This window comes from Eumetopias jubatus, unplaced genomic scaffold (assembly GCF_037043125.1).
Source record: "Eumetopias jubatus isolate StellerSeaLion01/CBP00866 unplaced genomic scaffold, mEumJub1_p1.0 scaffold_16, whole genome shotgun sequence".
NCBI lineage: Eukaryota > Metazoa > Chordata > Mammalia > Carnivora > Otariidae > Eumetopias > Eumetopias jubatus.
In genome coordinates this window covers 87,605,171-87,625,246 of record NW_028274822.1, presented here as the reverse complement: position 1 = coordinate 87,625,246, position 20,076 = coordinate 87,605,171, and the positions used below count along the sequence as shown (strand labels likewise).

At 47.3% G+C, this 20,076-nt stretch overlaps 1 protein-coding gene across 1 annotated transcript; it reads left to right on the top strand.

Moving 5' to 3' along the window:
• The first annotated feature begins 1,942 nt into the window (after positions 1–1,942).
• Positions 1,943–19,363, top strand: RILPL2 (Rab interacting lysosomal protein like 2). Its single transcript, XM_088019495.1, has 4 exons — positions 1,943–2,473; positions 8,943–9,094; positions 14,686–14,799; positions 18,765–19,363. Exons 1-4 carry the CDS (start codon positions 2,144–2,146, stop codon positions 18,793–18,795), a joined length of 627 nt encoding a protein of 208 aa, XP_087875621.1. The 5' UTR covers positions 1,943–2,143; the 3' UTR covers positions 18,796–19,363.
• Positions 19,364–20,076: the final 713 nt, after the last annotated feature.

Below are 20,076 nucleotides of genomic sequence, written 5' to 3'. Positions count from 1 at the left end.
GTATTTTTTAATCAGTTATTTAGGTTTTTTTTTTTCATTGCATTGTAGGAGATACATATACATCTCTCCTACTACATATTCATTCTGGATATTAACCCCGTATTAGATATGACTTGCAAATATATTCACTCATTCTGTAGGCTGCCTTTTCACTCTGTTAATTGTGGTCTTAGATGCACAAGTTTTAAATGTTGATATAGTCCCGTTAACTATTTTTTTCGTTTGTTGCCTGTGCTTTTGAAGAAATCATTGCTAAATCCAGTGACATAAAGCTTTTCCCCTATGTTTTCTTCTAAGAGTTTTATAGCTTTATGTTTTAGATCTATTTTGAGTTAATTTTTATATATGGTGTAAGGCAAGGGGTCCACCTTCATACTTTTACATGTGGGTATCCAATTTTTCTAACAACATTTGTTGAAAAGACTGTCATTTCCCCAAAGAATGGTCTTGGCACCCTTGTTGAAAATTATTTGACCATATTTGCAAGGGTTTATTTCTGGGCCTTCATTCCTTTTTATGGTAGAATAATATTCCATTGTGTGGATACACCATATTTTATTTATGGCAAGCTTAACATTTCATCTCATTTAATCACTGGGTGTAGTCACATCTGTGATTTATGAATTACTGAGCCCTTGCCCAGAAACCTGGTTTTGATCATTAGAACATTGTACCCTCTGAAAATAGTGTCTATTTTGTTTGCTTGCTTTGGTTTTTGCTTATTTTATCCTTGGCCACTCAACATGGGGTTGCTGGAATCTCAGTGTAGAGAAAATCAGGCACATCTACCACAAAGAAAGCTAGCAATATATTCCTGGGAAAAATAGACAAGCTCCACTGTTAAGTTTTCTGCCTATGACTATTAGAAATTTCTAATAACGGAGCGCCTGGGTGGCTCAGTCGTTAAGGGTCCTGGGAACTAGCCCCACATTGGGCTCCCTACCTGGCAGGAAGCCTGCTTCTCTCTCTCCCCCGGCTTGTGTTCCCTCTCTCGCTGTGTCTCTGTCAAATAAATAAATAAAATCTGTAAAAAAAATTTTCTAATCAAACCTAAAGTAACTCGCTTTGTAATCCACGCTGCTAATATTCTAATACCCTATCTGTAGAATGCTTTCTAACTTTCAAAGCAGAGAGTGATTTTTTTACTTGTTTATTACTCCTTCCAACCCAACCCATGTGCTACGTGTGTCCCACACAAGTTTAATGTTTGGAGGGCAGAATGACGAATACAAGCTAACATTTTTTGAGTACTTCCTAAGTACTTGTGTCACACACATTATCTCATGACCTCATCTTAATATGTTCCTGCAGCAACGTTACCACATAGGTGCTGTTATTCACTGAGCAGGAAATTGAGGGTTAAGTAATTTGCCAAGGCTGCAAAGCTGAGTTAACGTGAGGAGCCCAGGAATACGCAAAGGGCACAGCGCAGGGATTCTCCATTTTATTGAGAGTCAGATTCCGCAGGTCCCGGCGACAGTGGGCCCGGGAGTTTTGTGCAACCCAGGTCTCTTGACTCCCACGCGCAGACACCAACAAATGTCCTCTGTTTTGCCGCAGGCTTCTGAAAATACCCCCCAAACACAGACCCGGATCTTCCTCCACGTAGAATGCAAATTCTATGGCTGAAAAGCTTGAGCATAGAAAGGAAAAAGTTGTGTGCTTTTTACCCTCTTTCCCAGACTGGAGGTGGAAACTCCACCCTCGTCTCCATGGAAACCCGGCAGCGGTGGCGCCTGTCACCAAGGGCGGGGCTCCGGCGGCCGCCCCTCCCCCACCCAGTTTGCAATACTCCCAGCCGGGAGCAATCGCGGTCACCCCTTAACCTCTCCGTTCCTCTTCTCGGCTGTCCCCCCTTTCTGTTGTCTTTTCGTGCCCCAAACCACATCCTGGGGGCCGCCCTCCTGCACGGTACTCAAGAGGGGCCGGTGCACCCCGTGTCCGGGCCTGGAAGCCCCGGAGCGCGGCCTTTCTGCCCCGGGCCCACCCCTCGGCTGCGCTGATTGGCCGCTCCTGGGCCATCCCCTCCCGCCCGGGGCAGGCAGGGTCTCTACCCCGCGGAAAGTTTTCTGAGCCAGGAGGAAGTTGGAGGGTTGGGGATTCTGAGAAGGCTGCTCCTGCAGCTGCGGGGGTCTGGGTGGCCATGGAGGAGCCCCCTTTGCGACAGGAGGAGGAAGAAGAGGAGGAGGAAGGGGACGAGGCTGGGCCCGAAGGGGCTTTGGGCAAGAGCCCCTTCCAGCTGACGACCGAGGACGTGTATGACATCTCCTACGTGATGGGCCGCGAGCTGATGGCCCTGGGCAGCGATCCCCGGGTGACACAGCTGCAGTTCAAGATCGTCCGCGTCCTGGAGATGCTGGAAACGCTGGTGAATGAGGGCAACCTGACGGTGGAGGAGCTGAGGATGGAGAGGGACAACCTGAGGAAAGAGGTGGAGGGGCTGCGGACAGAGGGCTCGGCGGCCGGCGGGCAGGTGAGTGCCGGATTCCGGGCCCTGCGGGGGCAGCCTGGGCTGCGCGGGAGGGGAGCTCCCAGTGGCCCGGAGGCCGCTCTCCCAGGAATAACCGAGCGCCTGAAAACGACCACAGCGCCCACCCAGTCCTCAGATGAGAAGCATCCTCATAGTTACATTTATCGAGCACTTAATAGGTGCACTTACTTGGGCTGCGTTAGTTCTGAATCAGGGGCTTCGAGCCTTTTTGACTTGACCTAGCTCAGGGGCTCTCAAGCTTTAGCCTGCAGCGAAACCACCCGGAGTGTTCGTTAAAGCCCAGATTGCAGGGCCCTAGCCCCAGAGTTTCTGATTCAGCAGGTCTGGGATGGGACCTGAGAACCTGCATTTGTGACAAGTGCCATCGCATTCTGAGAATCTTGACCTAGAATAAGAAGTAAATTTTAAGTGAGGGGAATCAGTGCTGTGACCACCAAAAGACGCCTATAAGAATATTCAGAGCACCTTTATTCAGAATTGTGCCAAACTGGAACAAGTGCAACAGAATGGATTTTAAAAATTGTGGTATAGTCACACAGTGCAATACTACACGGTAGTGAAAAAGAGCAGAGCGCTGATACACACAACTGTGTGCGTGACTCTCAGATGTTACGCTAAGGGACAGGAGCCAGGAACAAAAGAGAGCCTACTATATATATTTATGGGAAATTCAACAACAGGCAAAATAATCTGTATTTATAGAAGACTGATGGTAGCTCCAGTTGGTGGGGGGTGGGAGTTCATAGGGAGCACATCTGGGTGTGATTACATGGGTGTGTACCTATGTTAAAAATCATCAAGGGATGTCTGGGTGGCTCAGTCCATTAAAGGTCAGATTCTTGGTTTTGGCTCAGGTCATGATCTGAGGGTTGTGGGATCCACCCCTGGTCCAGCTCTGCACTCACTGGGGAGTCCGCTGAAAATTCTCTTTCCCTCTCCCTCTTCCTCTGCTCCTCCCCCTGCTCATGCATGCATGTGCTCTCTCTGTCTCTCTAAAGTAAATAAATAAAATCTTTTTTAAAAAAGTCGTCAAGCGGGGCGCCTGGGTGGTTCAGTCGTTAGGTGTCTGCCTTCGGCTCAGGTCATGATCCCAGGGTCCTGGGATTGAGCCCCATGTTGGACTCCTTGCTCAGTGGGGAGCTTGCTTCTCCCTCTGCCTGCCAATACCCCTACTAGCACTCTCCCTCTCTCTCTCTGACATATTAATTAAGAAAAAAAAAGCTTGAGGAAGTGAAGAAATATTTTTAAAAAATCATCAAGCTATAAACTCAAGATTAGTTCATGTATGTTATACCTCCATTTTACAAAATTACCAATTATAGCGCTTTCCAGTATTGATGAAACAAAAGTTTTAAGAAACAATTTATCTTAACTCACCCTTATTAAGTATGATGCACAATCACACTTGCATATTCTTTTTTTTTTTTTAAGGTTTTATTTGTGAGAGAGAGAGCAGGGGGAGTGGCCGGCAGAGGGAAAAGCAGGCTCCCCACTGAGCAAGGAGCCCAGTACCCCGGGATCGGGATCGTGACCTGAGCCAAAGGCAGACGCTTAACCAACTGAGCCACCCAGGAATCACTTTACTTGCCTATTCTATTTTTATGAGTTTTTAAATTCTTGTTGCAATTGATTAAATCAATATGAATTACTAAGGGGTCTCCAGCCACACTTAAAAAAAAAAAAGCTGCCCTAAGTGGACTATCTCATTTATTCCTCTTACTATCAGTATATCCATTTTACAGAAATGAGGCATAGAACAGTTAAGTAATTTGCCAAAGGAATTACTGCAAGTAAGAGGTGAAGGCAGGATTTGAACTCAGAGATGCCAGTCTTCACCACCGCACACGAAATACACATATTCGACCTTATTTGTTGGAATGACATTTGATGAGTGATTGCACCATGCTGGACCCTGGGGCTGCAGAGGTAAATTAGATGGGGACCCTGCCCTCACAGAGCTCCTGTCTAGTGGGAGAGGTAAGACACCCACACCTCCAGAACTGCAGTACAAGATCACAAACTGAGAAGCGTGCCAAGAAAGGACAGGAGGAACAGGGTCACTGACATTTGCAGGGAAATAAGAGCGAAGGTTTCTGGTCACTTCCCTGGTACACTTATGTCAGCTACTTGTTCGTCCCAGTAACAACTGTACTTGTAGATACATTTTCTACTTTAGTGTCCATCATACGAGATAGTTGAGTATCATGATCACAGTCTGGCTTTTGAGACTCAAGAGAAGTTAAGTGACCTGCTCAGAGTGGCTCAGCTCACGTTCTGAGCTCATCCCTGCCACCTCCAACCCCAGGAACAAGGATATGGAGGGGGCCCCCACCATAGACCGTGTACAGCGTGCTCTGCACGGGGCCCGGGTGATTTCCTCTGTGGGGCACAGTGGACAAGCTTTATCAACCAGCAGATGAGATGGCATTTTCCTCCCAAACCGCAGTCTTAAGAACAGGGGTGGGGAAAAGGGCAGAGAGAATGAATTAGTTTAGCATCACGAGGCAGTTCATAAAAATACACCTTATTATTTTTTTCGGGTTTTTAAATTATCTTTAATTGCGGTAAATTACATGTAAAATTTACCACCCTAACCATTTTTAAGTGCACACTTCAGTGTCATTAAGTACATTCACATCGTTGTGCAACTATCACCCACCATTCCTGCCCGAATTCTTTTCCTCTTGCAAAACTGAAACTCGTCCACAGTAAACACCAGCTCCCTACTCCCCCTCCCCCTGTCTACTTTCTATCTCTATGAACTTGCCTATTCCACTGTTCTACTTATATTCATATAAATAGACTTGTATAGTATTTGTCCTTCTGTCACTGGCTTATTTCACTTAACATAATGTCTTCAGAGTCCATCCATGGTGTGGCTTGTATCTGAATTTCCTTCCTTTTAAAGCCTGAATAATGGGCGCCTGGGTGGCTCCGTCGTTAGCAGCAGGAGTGGGAGAGGGAGAAGCAGGCTTCCCACGGAGCAGGGAGCCCAGTGCAGGGCTCTGTCCCAGGACCCTGGGATCATGACCCAAGCCAAAGGCAGACGCTTAACCAACTGAGCCAGCCAGGAGCCCCAGCTGAGGGTTCTTAACTTGAAGTTCTTGGACACCCAAGGGGATCGTTGATTCTAATCCAAGAGGCCCATGTCCTTGCATGGGAAAAAAATTATATTTTCATTAACTTCCAACTGAAATGTGTCACTTTCTTCAATTGTGAATGTAGACAGCAAACCACAGGAATATTAGCAATACCTGTGGTAGTCACTGATGGAAATCACAGATATCTTCATGTCCCATTACAGTGTAGTTCACATCTCAAAGTTTCGCTTCTGTTCAGTATTTCACTGGCCCTGCGTCTAGCTCACCTTGTTTAATAAAGAAGCAGGTATATTAATCATAAATTTGTTTTTAGAGGATTTTGATGAGTGTATGTCACCTTAGTTGGTCTCCTTATAATTTTGTGCCTTTCATTTTATACATTTTAACACATTGTTTGGAGGAGGGCCACGTGGGCTTTCCCAGGCTGCCAAAAGGGTCCGTGGCACAAAAACGGTTAAGATTCTCTGCTTTAACCAGTCTCCTATCAAAAGATGTTTATGTTCCAATCATTTGCTCTTAGCACATGCAACACTGAAAGATCCTAACCAATGTCATTTGGCTCCTGAGGGAGAGTGTCTTGAGGAAATGGATCGGAGGGAAGGAGCATCTGAAATTTGGATAATATGTAATGTTAAATTACGCTTCCGAGAGGCCAAGGAGACCCACTCCTCCGGCAGTCAGCACAGGTACCTGCTTCCCCACAGCCCTTACAACGCGGGGAGTGTTCAAACACCCTGACTCTTGTCAGTCTGCCAGGAGGAACGTGCTCATTATTACTATTATCTCTTCCTACTGTGTCTCGTTCTGTCCATCACCCGGAGAACACTGTGGTGTGGTTGTGCCTTAGTTTTATTTAACTGGGCATCTATTCGTGGACATGTAGGTTGTTTTCAAACAGTTGCTTAAATTTTAGTTTGAAAACATTTCAAACCTATGGAAGAGTTGCCAGAAAAGCACCATGAATACCTGTATACCGTTCACTGAGATTCAGGTGTCTTCAGTTGTGTGCGTGTGTAGTGTGTAGTATGTCTTAGAAGATACACGCCAAAGTATTTATATACACACGCAAAACACATATATGTGTATATCTATGCATATACAAAAATAATATGTATATATATTATCTCTTCACCACTAGTTTTCCTCAACTATTTGAGCAGACATTTTGTTAGTTGCAGGATTAGTAGAAGATTAGGGTCCTTTACCCTAAACACTTCAGTGAGTATCTCACAAGACATACTATTGCATAGCTGCAAGTAAATGATCGAATTCAGAGGGAAAAAGTGATAGCGTACAAAGACCTGATATACTACCCCTATTCAAAATTCAGAATAATGTCCTTTACAGCATCTTTTTTCTGGTGCAGGACCCAATCCGGGGTGTTGACATCTCTCTTCAGTCACCTTTAATCTGGAACGGTTCCTCAGCTTTTCCTTGTCTTTTACGACCTTGACTTTTTTTTTTATTGTTTTGTTTTGTTTTAACAGTTTCCTTTTTTTTTTTTTAAGATTTTTTATTTATTTATTTGACAGAGAGAGAGACAGCAAGAGAGGGAACACAAGCAGGGGGAGTGGGAGAGGGAGAAGCAGGCTTCCCACTGAGCAGGGAGCCCGATGCGGGGCTTGATCCCAGGACTCTGGGATCATGACCCGAGCTGAAGGCAGTCGCCTGACTGAGCCACCCAGGCGTCCCCCGACCTTGACATTTTTGAAGATTATGTATCAGTTGGTTTGTAGAATGTCCTTCAATTGGGGTTGGTTCTGAGGTGTCATGGGTGAATTCAAGTGATACATGTTTAGCACAAATACTGCTGAAGGGATGCTGTGTCATAGTGCATTGTATCACGAGGCACCCGACTCAATTTGTCATTATTGGTGATGTCAACTTGTATCACTTGGGTAATATGGTGTCTGCAAGATTTCTGCACTGTAAAGGGGACTTTATTTCCCTTTGTAATTCACAAGTACTTGTGGGAAAATACTTTAAAACTGTGGAAAATATTCTGTTCCCCAACAAGCTTTCACCCAAAAGTTTTAGATCCATTCATTAGTCTCCCCTGAATCAATTATTACAAAGTTGGTTAAAAAAGGATGATTTTTTTTTCTGGTAAAGATTTTTTTAAAAGATTATTTATTTATTTATTTATTTATTTATTTATTTATTTATTTATTTGAACGACAGAGAGAGTGAGTGAGAGAGCATGAGCAGGGGGAAGGGAAGAAGCAGACTCCCTTGCTGAGCAGGGAGCCTGATGCAGGGCTCCAACCCAGGACTCTGGTATCACGACCTGAGCCGAAGGCAGTCAGCTTAACCATCTGAGCCACCCAGGTGCCCCACTGGTAAAGATTTTATTTTTGGGGCACCTGGGTGGCTCAGTCGTTATGCATCTGCCTTTGGCTCAGGTCATGATCCCAGGGTCCTGGGATTGAGCCCCACATCGGGCTCCCTGCTCGGCGGGGAGCCTGCTTCTCCCTCTCCCACTCCCCTTGCTTGTGCTCTCTGTCTAGCTGTGTTTCTCTCTGTCAAATAAGTAAATAAAACCTTAAAAAAAAAGATTTTATTTTTAAGTAATCTCTACACCCAACATGGGGCTTGAACTCACAACCCCAAGATCAAGAATCTCACGCTCTACCGACTGAGCCAGCCAGGCGCCCCAAAAGGATCAGTGTTCTACTCTCTCATCTTGTACACTCATTAATTGGCCTTCTGCTCCTCTTCATTCCCTGTTTTAATCGGAGTTCCCCAGAGAAACAGACCCAACAGGGGATATAGCTATCGACATAAAGGGGATATTATTTGAGGCATTGGCTCATGCAGTTATGGAGGCTGAGAAGTCTTACAGTCTTCAGTTCGCAAGCTGGAGAACCAGGACGTCCTGTGAACTCAGGGGTGGGGTGGGCTGATGGTGTAAGTCCTGGTCTGGAACCAAAAGCCCAAGAACCAGGAGTGTCAATGTCTGAAGGCAGGAGAAGAAGGGTGTCCCACACCAACAGACAGAGCTCAGAATTTACCCTCATTCCACTTTTTGTTCTCTTCAGGCCCTCAGTGGATTGGATGATGCCCGTCCACCCATCAGGGAAGGCCATCTGCTTTACTCAGTGCATCAGTCCAAATGCTAATATCTTCCAGAAACACCTTCACAGACACACTCCGAAATAACGTTTAACCAGCTATCTGGGCAATCCTTAGCCCAGTCAAGTAGACACATAAAATTAACCATCACATCCCCGTTAATGAACTAATTTAAATATTTAAATTTTAAGTGTGAACAAACAAGATTTGCCTTTTTGGGGTGGACAGTCCATCCCCATGAGGGAAACCGTATAAGCGACCAACGTCTTTTCTCGCAGGTAAACCTGGGGCCGGACAAAATGGTGGTTGACCTGACAGATCCCAACCGACCACGCTTCACTCTCCAAGAGCTGCGGGACGTGCTCCAGGAGCGCAACAAGCTCAAGTCCCAGCTGCTGGTGGTGCAGGAAGAGCTGCAGTGTTATAAGAGGTGGGGCTCTGCTGCCCTGGGTGCCCTGTACCGCAGAGCCACACCCCGCCTGCAATTCCTTGACACGCTCTGTATTTGTTCTTATTTTCACTCAGCCAGTTTATTGGAGACCTACTCGATGCCAGGCACTATTCCTGGCACCGGGCTATAGCAGTGAACAAACCAGAGAAAGTCCATGCTAGTCTAGGGGGGAAGAGAGGCAATTGACAAGGAAGTCTGAGACGAACATGCAGGGTTATGGTGGTAAGTGCTCTAAAGAATGTAAACCAAGGTGACAGGGGGCTCCTGGGTGGTGCAGTTGGTTGGGCGTCCGACTCCTGATTTTGGCTCGAATCATCATCTCGGGGTTGTGGAAGCGAGTTCTGCGTCGGGCTCCTCGCTGGATGTAGAGCCTGCTTGAGGTTCTCTCGCTCTCCCTCTGCCCCTCCACCCTCCTCTTTCCCTCTCTCCCTCTCTAAACAAAACAAAAAAACAAGGTGACATATGACAGCAAAGTGCTGGGGGCTTGGGGAGGGGCCTGTTTTACATGGGCTGGTCAGTGAAGACCCTTCTGAGGTGAATGACGAGAAGCAGCCGAGCATGTAAAGGTTGGTGGGACAGAAGTGGGGCGAGAGCGCTAAGAGCCCGAGGTGGGGACCACCATGGCCAGTGTAAGAGACCCACCACGGTAGAAGTTGGAACAGGTGGGGACCACCATGGCCAGTGTAAGAGACCCACCACGGTAGAAGTTGGAACAGGTGGGGACCACCATGGCCAGTGTAAGAGACCCACCACGGTAGAAGTTGGAACAGGTGGGGACCACCATGGCCAGTGTAAGAGACCCACCACGGTAGAAGTTGGAACAGGTGGGGACCACCATGGCCAGTGTAAGAGACCCACCACGGTAGAAGTTGGAACAGGTGGGGACCACCATGGCCAGTGTAAGAGACCCACCACGGTAGAAGTTGGAACAGGTGGGGACCACCATGGCCAGTGTAAGAGACCCACCACGGTAGAAGTTGGAACAGGTGGGGACCACCATGGCCAGTGTAAGAGACCCACCACGGTAGAAGTTGGAACAGGTGGGGACCACCATGGCCAATGTAAGAGACCCACCACGGTAGAAGTTGGAACACAGGCAGAGGATGAGAGGTATGCCTTGTGAGCCCCAGAAAGGGGCTCTGATTTTATTGTAAGTGTAGTGAGAAGTCATTGGAAAGTTTCAATCAAGGAAATGACAAGATCTGATTTACTGTTTTGTTTGTTTTTATTTTTTATTTATTTTTTTAAGGAAGCTCCATGCCCAGTTGGGCTTGAGCTCACGACCCTGAGATCACAAGTCAGAAGCTCTACCCACTGAGCCACCCAGGCACCCCTAATTTAGTGTTCTCAAAGATCAAATGTGGGGCACCTACCTGAGTGGCTCAGTCGTTCAGCGTCTGCCTTCGGCTCAGGTCATGATCCCAGGGTCCTGGGACCGAGCCCTGCATCGGGCTCCCTGCTCCGCGGGAAGCCTGCTTCTCCCTCTCCCACTCCCCCTGCTTGTGTTCCCTCTCTCGCTGTGTCTCTCTCTGTCAAGTAAATAAATAAAATCTTTAAAAAATAAATAAATAAAAGATCAAATGTGAAGGGCACCCGGCTGGTCTTGATCTCAGGGTCATGAGTTCAAGTGCCACGTTGGGTGTGGAGCCTACTTTAAAAAAATCGGGGGCCTTGGTGGCATAGTTGGTTAGGCATACGGCTCTTGGTTTCAGCTCAGGTCTGATCTCAGGGTCCTGGAACTGAGCCCAGTGTGGGGCTCTGTGCTCAGCAGGGAGTCGGCTTCAGGATTTTCTGTCTCTCCCTCTCCTGCCCCTCCCCCTGCTCACTCAGCAGGCGCACGCACACTCTCTCTCTCTCTCTCTCACAAATAAATAAATAAATCTTTAAAATAAATTATTAATGTGGTAACCTGATAACTGAACCAGTGAAATACACACTGAAGTATTTAGGAATATAAGGGGGTAAGATGTCTCCAGCTTACTCTCAGGTGGTTCAGAAAGAAGATAGATGCATGGATGGGTGGAGGGGGGGGTGGACAGGCAGATAGGTAGAGAGATACACAGAGAAACAATTGGGAGGGGGGTCTGGGTAAAGAGTATATGGGAATTCTTCATACTAATCTTACAACTTTTCTGTAGATTTGAAATTATATCAAAGTTAAAAGCTTAAAAAGATCACAGTAGGGCACCTGGCTGGCTCAGATGGTTAAGTGTCTGCCTTCGGCTCAGGTCATGATCCCAGGATCTTGGGATCGAGTCCTGCATCGGGCTCCCTGCTCAGTGGGGGAGCCTGCTCCCTCTGCCTCTACTGCTCCCCCTGCTTATGCTCTCTCACTCTCTCTGTCAAATAAATAAAATAAAAATTAAAAAACTATTATTATTATTAAAAAAAAAATCACAAAAGGGGCACCTGTCTTGCTTAGTCAGTGGAGTGTGTGACTCTTGGTCTTGCGGTCATGAGTTTGAGCCCCATATTGGGTGTAGAGATTACTTAAAAATAAAATCCTAAAAAAAAAAAAAATCACAGTAACACGTGAAGGGAAAAGACTGTAGGACAATCAAGAGACAAAATAAGAAGCTGTTGACCTATGAGGATTGGACTTTGCTGTATTCATCTGCACCCTGTTTCCCAAAACGTTTTCTTTCGCGTAAGTGCTTCTTGAAAAGGGGGCTCTAAAAAAAAGAAAGAAAGAAAAAGAAAAGGGGGCTCTGTGGCCAAATCATTCTGGGAAACCGTTGAGTTAAACAAAGCAGATTCCCTTAGAGACAGAAGAAGGAAAGCCCAAGAGAATAAAAACTCAGCGCCAGCTAATATTTATCAATGCATACTGCATGCCAGGCACTCTGCTAAATGTATTCCAAGCATCATTTCAGTTAGTGCTCACAGCAAGGTGAGCTAAGGTAATGTTATCTCCAAGGTGTTCTAAGGTTCATGAAAGTCAGGTGCCTGCTTGAAGTCCCATAGCTGGTGGGGACAATGGTGAGACGTGGCCTCAGACAGCCTGATATCAGAGCCTGTGGTTTTAGTAATCATGCCACATTTGGACTCTGAAAGTTTAGAAGAAATACGCTGGCTCAGGGGCGCCTGGGTGGCTCAGTCGTTAAGCGTCTGCCTTTGGCTCAGGTCATGATCTCAGGGTCCTGGGATCGAGCCCCGCATCAGGCTCCCTGGTCAGCGGGGAGTCTGCTTCTCCCTCTCCCTCTGCCCCTCCCCCTGCTTGTGCTCTTTCTCTGTCTCTCAAATAAATAAATAAATAAAATCTTTAAAAAAAATAAATTCATTCAATGTAGAATTACTAAGGGAGCAGCAGTACAGTAAAAATGTTCTAGCAAGCCAAATCTAAAAGGGCTGAGTTCTGCCAACAAGAATTTAATTGTCTTCCTTCTGCTGAGGTTGGAACCGTGTTAATGGAAAGACCTGTCTTCCTCTCATTAAATAAGTACTTCAGACACAGGTAGTTGAAAACAGGAACGGCTGAACTGCTGGGGCTTGAGCAGCTTGTTAGCGAATAGAGCAACACACTTTGGTTACAGTTTTGAATTCCCAGAGAGCATCCGCCGTGTACTTCCCCTCTGGTAGAGGCCAGTTGATGGCAGGATTCTGTTTACTCAGTTGGGTCCTGTATTCTAGAGAAACCAGCATGTCACCTGAGGTATTCTCCTAGCAAGTGCATCAGTTTCAAGGTCCAAGATCATACTAATGATTGTTTCTCATTGAGGCAGATGGGGTAGGCTGCTTCCAAAGATGGCCACGATTTTTCCCATCCTGCATGCCTTCTGCAGTGAGCCTTTTCCACCCCTCAAGAGGTAGAGTCTATTTTTTCCCTGTCCTTGAGTCTGGGCAGCCCAGTGACTTGCTTTGGCCAGTGGAATGTGGTGGAGGCAATGCTGTTTGGCTTCTGAGGCTAGGGGAGGCCTGTTGCAGCTTCCATTTTGGTCCTCATGGAATTTTTTGTCCTTGTGGAATGCTTGAGACCACACTCCTGTGAGGGAGCTCAAGGTAGTACCAGGGAGAAGTCACACAAAGAACAGAGATGCCCCAGCTGACGGCCCCAGCTGTGCCCAGCCCCCAGATGACCCACCAAGCCAACTGTAAGAAATGGAGCCATCATGAGAAATCATAAATCTTCATTGTTTTAAATCACTATGGTTTAGGGTGTTATGTAACAACAGATAATGGAAAAGGGGGGTTATTAATAATAAGTTAATAATGTATTAATATTAATACTATAATAGGTAAATAATATTAAATAATAAGAGCTCACTCTTTGCCAAGGAGAGAGAAGGATGAATCCTGCTGTCTGACACTCCTGCCTCAGGAGGTGGCTCGGTCGGCCGGGCTCTGCCAAAACAAAATACCACACACTGGGTGGTTCAAACAATAGACATTTTTTTCTCACAATTCTGGAGGCTAAAGTCCAAGATCAGGGTGCCAGCATGGTTAGTTCTGACTCTTCGTGGCTTCTTGCACACGGCAGAGAGGAAGCCCTCAGACGTCTCCTCTTACAAAGGGTTCTTTTTCTTTCTTTTTTTTTTTTAAGATTTATTTTTTTTGACAGATAGAGACGGAGAGAGAGAGGGAACGCAAGCAGGGGGAGTGGGAGAGGGAGAAGCAGGCTTCCCGCCGAGCAGAGAGCCCAAAGCAGGGCTCGATCCTAGGACCCTGGGATCATGACCTGAGCCAAAGGCAGATGCTTAACGACTGAGCCACCCAGGTGCCCCAGATTTTATTTATTATTTGAGAGAGAGAGAGCTAGAGAGAGAGAGAGAGAGCACAAGTGGGGGGGAGGGGCAGAAGGAGAAGCAGATTCCCTGCTGAGCAGGGAGCCCAACGTGGGGCTCGATCCCAGGACCCTGGGATCATGACCTGAGCCAAAGGCAGATGCTTAACCGACTGAGCCACCTAGGCACCCCAGTTTATTTGTTTATCGACTGCTTCTTTCCCCAATGGAAAAACATAAATTGCATGATAGGAGATAATTTTGTCTGTTTTGTTCACTGCTATAGTGTCAGGGGCTGTGTATTACCTCACTTATGCAATCCTGGGAGGCAGTTACTCTTATTGTCCTCATTTTTAAAAAAATATTTTATTTATTTATTTATTTATTTGTCAGAGAGAGAGAGAGCACAAGCAGGGGGAGTGGCAGGCAGAGGGAGAAGCAGGCTCCCCGCTGAGCAAGGAGCCCGAGGCGGGACTCGATCCCAGCACCCTGAGTGGAAGGCGGACACTTAACCCACTGAGCCACCCAGGCGTCCCTCTTATTATCCTCATTTTATTGATTAGAAAATCAAGGCTTCAGTTAGAGAATTGATATGTGGTCATATTCCTAGAAAGTTGAGAAACTTGAAGTACTAGCCAATGCAGTTAGACAAGGGAAAGAAAGGAGGCATCAACATTGGAAAGGTGGGGGGAAGAGTCTCCTTATTAGAAGCAGAATCTCTCTTACTCTAGCTTTCAATGATAATATTACTAATATAACAATAATTATTATTAAGACCCTTCACTTTCAGAGCTGCTCAGACAGAAGGTCTGCAATAAAACAACCCTTTTATTTGTCCCCTTTTCCCCAGTGGTCTGATTCCACCAAGAGAAGGCCCAGGAGGAAGAAGAGAAAACGATGCCCTTGTCGCCAAGACCAGCAAGACCAGCAGTAACAAGGAGGAGAAGACAATCATAAGGAAGCTGTAAGTTACTTGCTGCCCCGTTGCCACTAAATCGTTGCTGAAGGAAGGCAAGGAGGCCCGAGGAGGCTGGCCAGCTACCCAGGGTGGGGACGTCCTGGTTCGTGGTGCCACAGCGGATAGGAAAATTCGGGGCTGGACTGTTAGGAGATCCATGTTGGGCAGTAGTCTAAGCACTTGACTCTTCACAGTGACCCCGTGAGGTTGGAGCTGCCATCATCTTCATTCTACAGGTGGAGAAGTAGATGCTGAGAGGCAAAGTAATTTGCCTGAGGTCACCTAGATAGTAAATCGTAAAGTCAGGACTTGAACCCAGGAAGTCCAGATTCTACACTACTGCCTCCCTATGATAGAATAATACTACAACAACAAGAAAACCAACGATAATTATTAGAGTTTAAGGGCGATTCATGGGGCACCTGGCCGGCTCAGTTGGAGGAGCATGTGACTCTTGATCTCGGGGTCATGAGTTAGAGCCCCACGTTGGGTGTGGAGATGACTTAAAAAAAAAGGCAGGGCTGGGCGCCTGGGTGGCTCATTTGGTTAAGCGACTGCCTTCGGCTCAGGTCATGATCCTGGAGTCCCGGGATCGAGTCCCGCATCGGGCTCCCTGCTCGGCAGGGAGTCTGCTTCTCCCTCTGACCCTCTTCCCTCTCGTGCTATCTCTCATTCTCTCTCTCTCAAATAAATAAATAAAATCTTAAAAAAAAAAAAAGGCAGGGGTGGCTGATTCATTACCTCTCTTACCTCCTACTTTTTTTTTTTTTAAGATTTTACTTATTTGAGAGAGAGAGAAAGAGTATAAGCAGGGGGAAGGGCAGAGGGAGAGGGGAGGCTGAGAGGGAGCCCAACGCGGGGCTTGATCCTGGGACCCTGGGATCATGACCTGAGCTGAAGGCAGATGCTTAACTGACCGAGGGAATGAGCCCCTCTTACTTCCAAATTCAGAGGACCCTGTGTCTCCCATCATTGGGCCACATAATGTGATTTCCTTTGAATACTCCCCTCGTGTTTATGCTCCCTTGTTAATCCCTCATTTCTTCGGGTGCTAAGTCTCAAACCATAGAATGTGTGGTCCTTGTTTGAAATTCAGATTCTCAGAAGTCAAGTCTAGGATGAAGCGCAGAAATCTGGATTTCTAATAAATTCCCCAGGTAACTCTGATGTGGAGACCCCTTGGACCACACTTTGAAAGGTGCGTCCTCAGCTGACAAGTGTCCGTACAATGAGGCGGGCCCTTTCCCCACCCCTCTGTGAAGCAAACAGTCCATTTGCCTTGGCTGCTCTGAGAATGTCTGGCCCGGTGACATACCAGCCCCTGACCTCTTGGACGGAACTGAGAAACAGCCTCAGTCAGGGATCTCAATTGCCTGTAGGGGCCAGGCACTTAATGCAGATGAGTGATGGGGGTGTGGGGTGGGGGGGGGACATTTGCCAGGGTCCTGGCAAGAAACAAATAGCACACTTAAAAGGAGTGACTGAAAAGATTTAAAGAAGGGTCATCTTACAGACATGACACATGAGAGCAGGGCTAAGGGAACCAGCAAGGGACAGAGAAGCACTCTAGCGTGGCAGCTGGGCTGAGGGAGCAATGAGGGAAAGGGAAGGGGGGTGGTCAGCAGAGGGACACAGCAGCTAGTAAGACCAGGCCTGGTGGGGAGGGAGCCGGGGCATCAATACATCCCCCAACCTACCTCCCCAGCTCCTGCTGGGGCCTCCCAGTAACTGAGCCCATCCTGAAGCTAGAGGACAGAGGAAGAAGATTTGCTGTCATCCACAGAGACCAGCCTCCTGGAGCAGAGAACGGATGAGATGAATCTGAGGGCCAAGCAGCCCACAGGTTACGCACATACATAGTTTAGTTAAGTATTACCAGGCTTTCTGGAATGCCAGCATGAAAACCGCTGTGTCAGACAAGACCACCCGAAACCCAAATGATTCATCCTTCAGCACATATTTATTGGGGGCCTACCATGTGCCAGGCATTGTTCTAGGTCCTGGGGATGCAGTGAACAAGACAGAGCCCCTGCCTTCATGGTGCTTCCATTCCAGCAGGGGAGTCAGAATGAGCAGGTAAGGAAGTGTATTGACAGGACCGTTTCAGATATCCATTCGATAGGCTGCTGAGAGAGAAGTTGACAGGGGGCAACTTCAGATTTGGGGAGTCCTGGAAGCCTTCAATGAGGAGGTGACATTCAAGCTGGGCCCTGAAAGACCATAAAGATGTGAGGGAAGTGCATTTCTGGTGGAGGGAACAGCAGGTATAAAGGCCTGAGGCGGGAGAGAAGCACGGAGAATTGAGTGAGGGCTGAGGTCAGTCAGGGCAGGGGGCAGGGGTTCCCAGTGGGGACCCTGAGTTTCACGGTGAGCACTTTGGGAAGACATGGAGGGTTTTAAGCTGGAGAGTGACATGTGCGTATTTACATGGAAAAGCTCACTCTGGCTGCTTTGTGGAGGAGGTGGTGGGGGGGACAGACTCAAAGCCAGGCCTGGGGGAGTGTTTCTTTCCCAAGGAAGGTTCTCCTGAGGTAAGGTAATGAAGGAGAGAGCATCTCCATGATGCCACACCAGCTGTTGCATCTGAAGGCATTTGTTTAACACTCCTATTGGCTGGGCAGGAGATGTATACTACTGGTTTCTTTGGGCCGCTTGGAGGAGAGTTCTTTGGGCCCCTTAGAGTTTGAGACTGCTAAGGCAAAAAATAAGATGCTTGTTCTGTGCACGAGCCGGCCTGAGGCCATGTGTCTAATGAGCATGAGGCCACAATTTCATGGTCAGACAAGCTCATTATAATGGAATGAGTGAATGGATGAATGAATGAATGAATGAATGGCTTTCTGAAGAAGTAGGTCATGCTAAGAAGGATTTTGGTCTTTATCCTGAGGGCAGTGGGGAGCCACGGAGTGGTGTGAGCTGAGGAATGACTTAGCTCTGTATAGTGACACGGTCATTCTGGCTGCCGTGTGAGTGGATTGTAGTGGGTGGAGGGAAGGCTGTGGTGCTTATCATGGTGACTCGGACTGGGGGGTGGCAGTGGAGGAGATGAGGAGTGTTGGGATTAGGAACATATTTGGGGCATGATGACTAAAATATAGCAGATGGTGGGGGAGGAGCTGAGAACAACTCCCGGGTTCCTGGCATGAATGATGAGGCGGGGGATGATGTCACTTCCTGAGACAGGGAAGGGGGGGTGGGGTGGGGGTGCCGGTTTGCACAGGTTCAGGGGAGGATGGCTGAGTCTGAGTACTAGTCCAGGGCCCGCCCCAGCCATTGCGAGCAGAGCTGCTAACGGTGCTCAGGGGGTTTGTCTTTGACAAGAAGTACTAGCCCATACTCCCGGTCACTGGCTTTCCACCCCACCAGGCAGCTCTGGGTCTTTCTCATAGCTGCAATTAGCACTGAGATTGAACGTTGTGATCGACCCCAGATAGCTTTCTTCCTTTTCAAAACTTTGCATATGAGGGGGAAGAACACCGAACGTTTGGTATTCGTGTCTCAGGGCGTATCTAGGTTTTATCCAAGAATTTACATGCCAATCTTTATTCATTGCAAAGATCTGTTTTATAATTGTAAGTAACATGGATACTTCCTCCACAATAAAACCTCCTGAAATTAAAAAAAAAAAAAAAAGTTCGGACACCATTTTTCCGCATAGCACCGTGCTTAAGTGGGCTGTGGGTCCAACTCCTGGTGCTACAACTTACTGTGTGACCTTGGGCCCGTGACTGAACCTGGCAGGACCTGTTTGCTAATCTATAAAATAGGGATATGGAGGGTACTTACCTCATCGAGGTGTTATGAGTGTAAAATGAGCTGATAGATGGAAAACCCCTGAACAGTGCTGCCCCCACTGAGCCCTGAGCAAACGTTTGAGTCAGTGGCCTGCAAGAGCCTCTCACGGATTCCGCAGGGCTCTGCACTCCTTGCTTCATTCTCTGCCCCTCTGACCCTTCTCTCTCTATACCCAGGTTCTCTTTCCGATCGGAGAAGCAGATGTAGCTCGAAAGCCCCGACTAAGACAGAGGTTCTTGGACTCAAGAAGGCAATGCACCAAGACTTCCAAACTCATCTCTCAGTTTTTCCAAACTCGGCCATCTCTCACTGGCACCCCCCAGTGCCACGCATACTCACTGTACTTGCTCATCTGCTTCCCCTGAAAGCCACCAAGGAGGAAGGAGAGGAGGCTCTCTCATGATAATTTTTTCCCTGGCCTCAGAACTGGACACCCCTGAAGCCTCGGCCAAGGCTGGGGAAGCAGCACAAAGAAATCAAGAAAGCAGAAGGCAAGCAAAATGAGGCCCACTTCCTGCTGCTCACCAGCCGTCCAGAGGGACCTCCAGTGTGCAGGTGTGTGCTCTGCCTGTCTGGTCTCACGAGGACCTGGGTCTTTACCGCGTAGGAGCAGCGAAAGTCGTGAGCCCAAAGGGAGAGGGGAGGAGAGAATGCAGGAAAAAATGGTATTGACATTCCAGTGATGATTTCACAGATATTTAGTGAACATTCGGTTTTGCTAACATGACTTTCTTTACATGATTTTGTATTAAAGTGAAATGACTTTTATACTTTCTCTGAGTGTTTTAGAGTGGTGCCTGGAGTTATGTGACCTTGTCTATGGTACTTTAACCTTTCAGAGTCTTGGTTTCCAAATCTGTAAACTGTATTTATGTACGTATGCGTATTTATTTGGTGGTGTATATATGGTGCATATACATTTCAGCGACTCTAAGTGAAGCACCAGTATTTTGTGTGTTGCTATGAGAGAAAAAAAATGCTGCAAATTATTATTATTTTTAAAGATTTTATTTATTTATTTGACAGAGAGAGAACAAGCACAAGCAGGGGGAGCAGCAGAGGGAAAGGGAGAACCAACATGGGGCTCGATCCCAGGACCCTGTGATCATGACCTGAGCCGGGGGTAGATGCTTAACTGACTGAGCCACCCAAGCGCCCCTTATTATTATTTTTTAAAGATTTATTTATTTGAGAGAGAGAGAGCATGAGCAGCAGGAGGGGCAGAGGGAGAGGGAGAGAATCTCAAGCAGACTCCCCACTGAGTGTGGAGCCTGATGCAGGGCTCGATCCCACAACCCTGAGATCATGACCCGAGCCAAAATCAAGAGTCAGATGCTTAACCAACTGAGCCACCCAGGTGCCCCTGTTATTAGTTCCCAACTAACCAAAGCATCTTTTTTTTTTTTTTTTAAGATTTATTTCTTTCTTTTAGAGAGGGAGAGAGGAAGACAGAGAAAGAGCGAGCATGGTGGGGAGGGGCAGAGGGAG

Excerpts from the sequence above, each read along its gene's own strand:
- RILPL2 (XM_088019495.1), top strand. The coding sequence starts at position 2,144 with ATGGAGGAGCCCCCTTTGCGACAGGAGGAGGAAGAAGAGGAGGAGGAA. Across the intron at positions 2,474-8,942 it reads GCTCGGCGGCCGGCGGGCAG|GTAAACCTGGGGCCGGACAA; the intron begins GTGAGTGCCGGA and ends CTTTTCTCGCAG. Across the intron at positions 14,800-18,764 it reads AAGACAATCATAAGGAAGCT|GTTCTCTTTCCGATCGGAGA; the intron begins GTAAGTTACTTG and ends CTCTATACCCAG.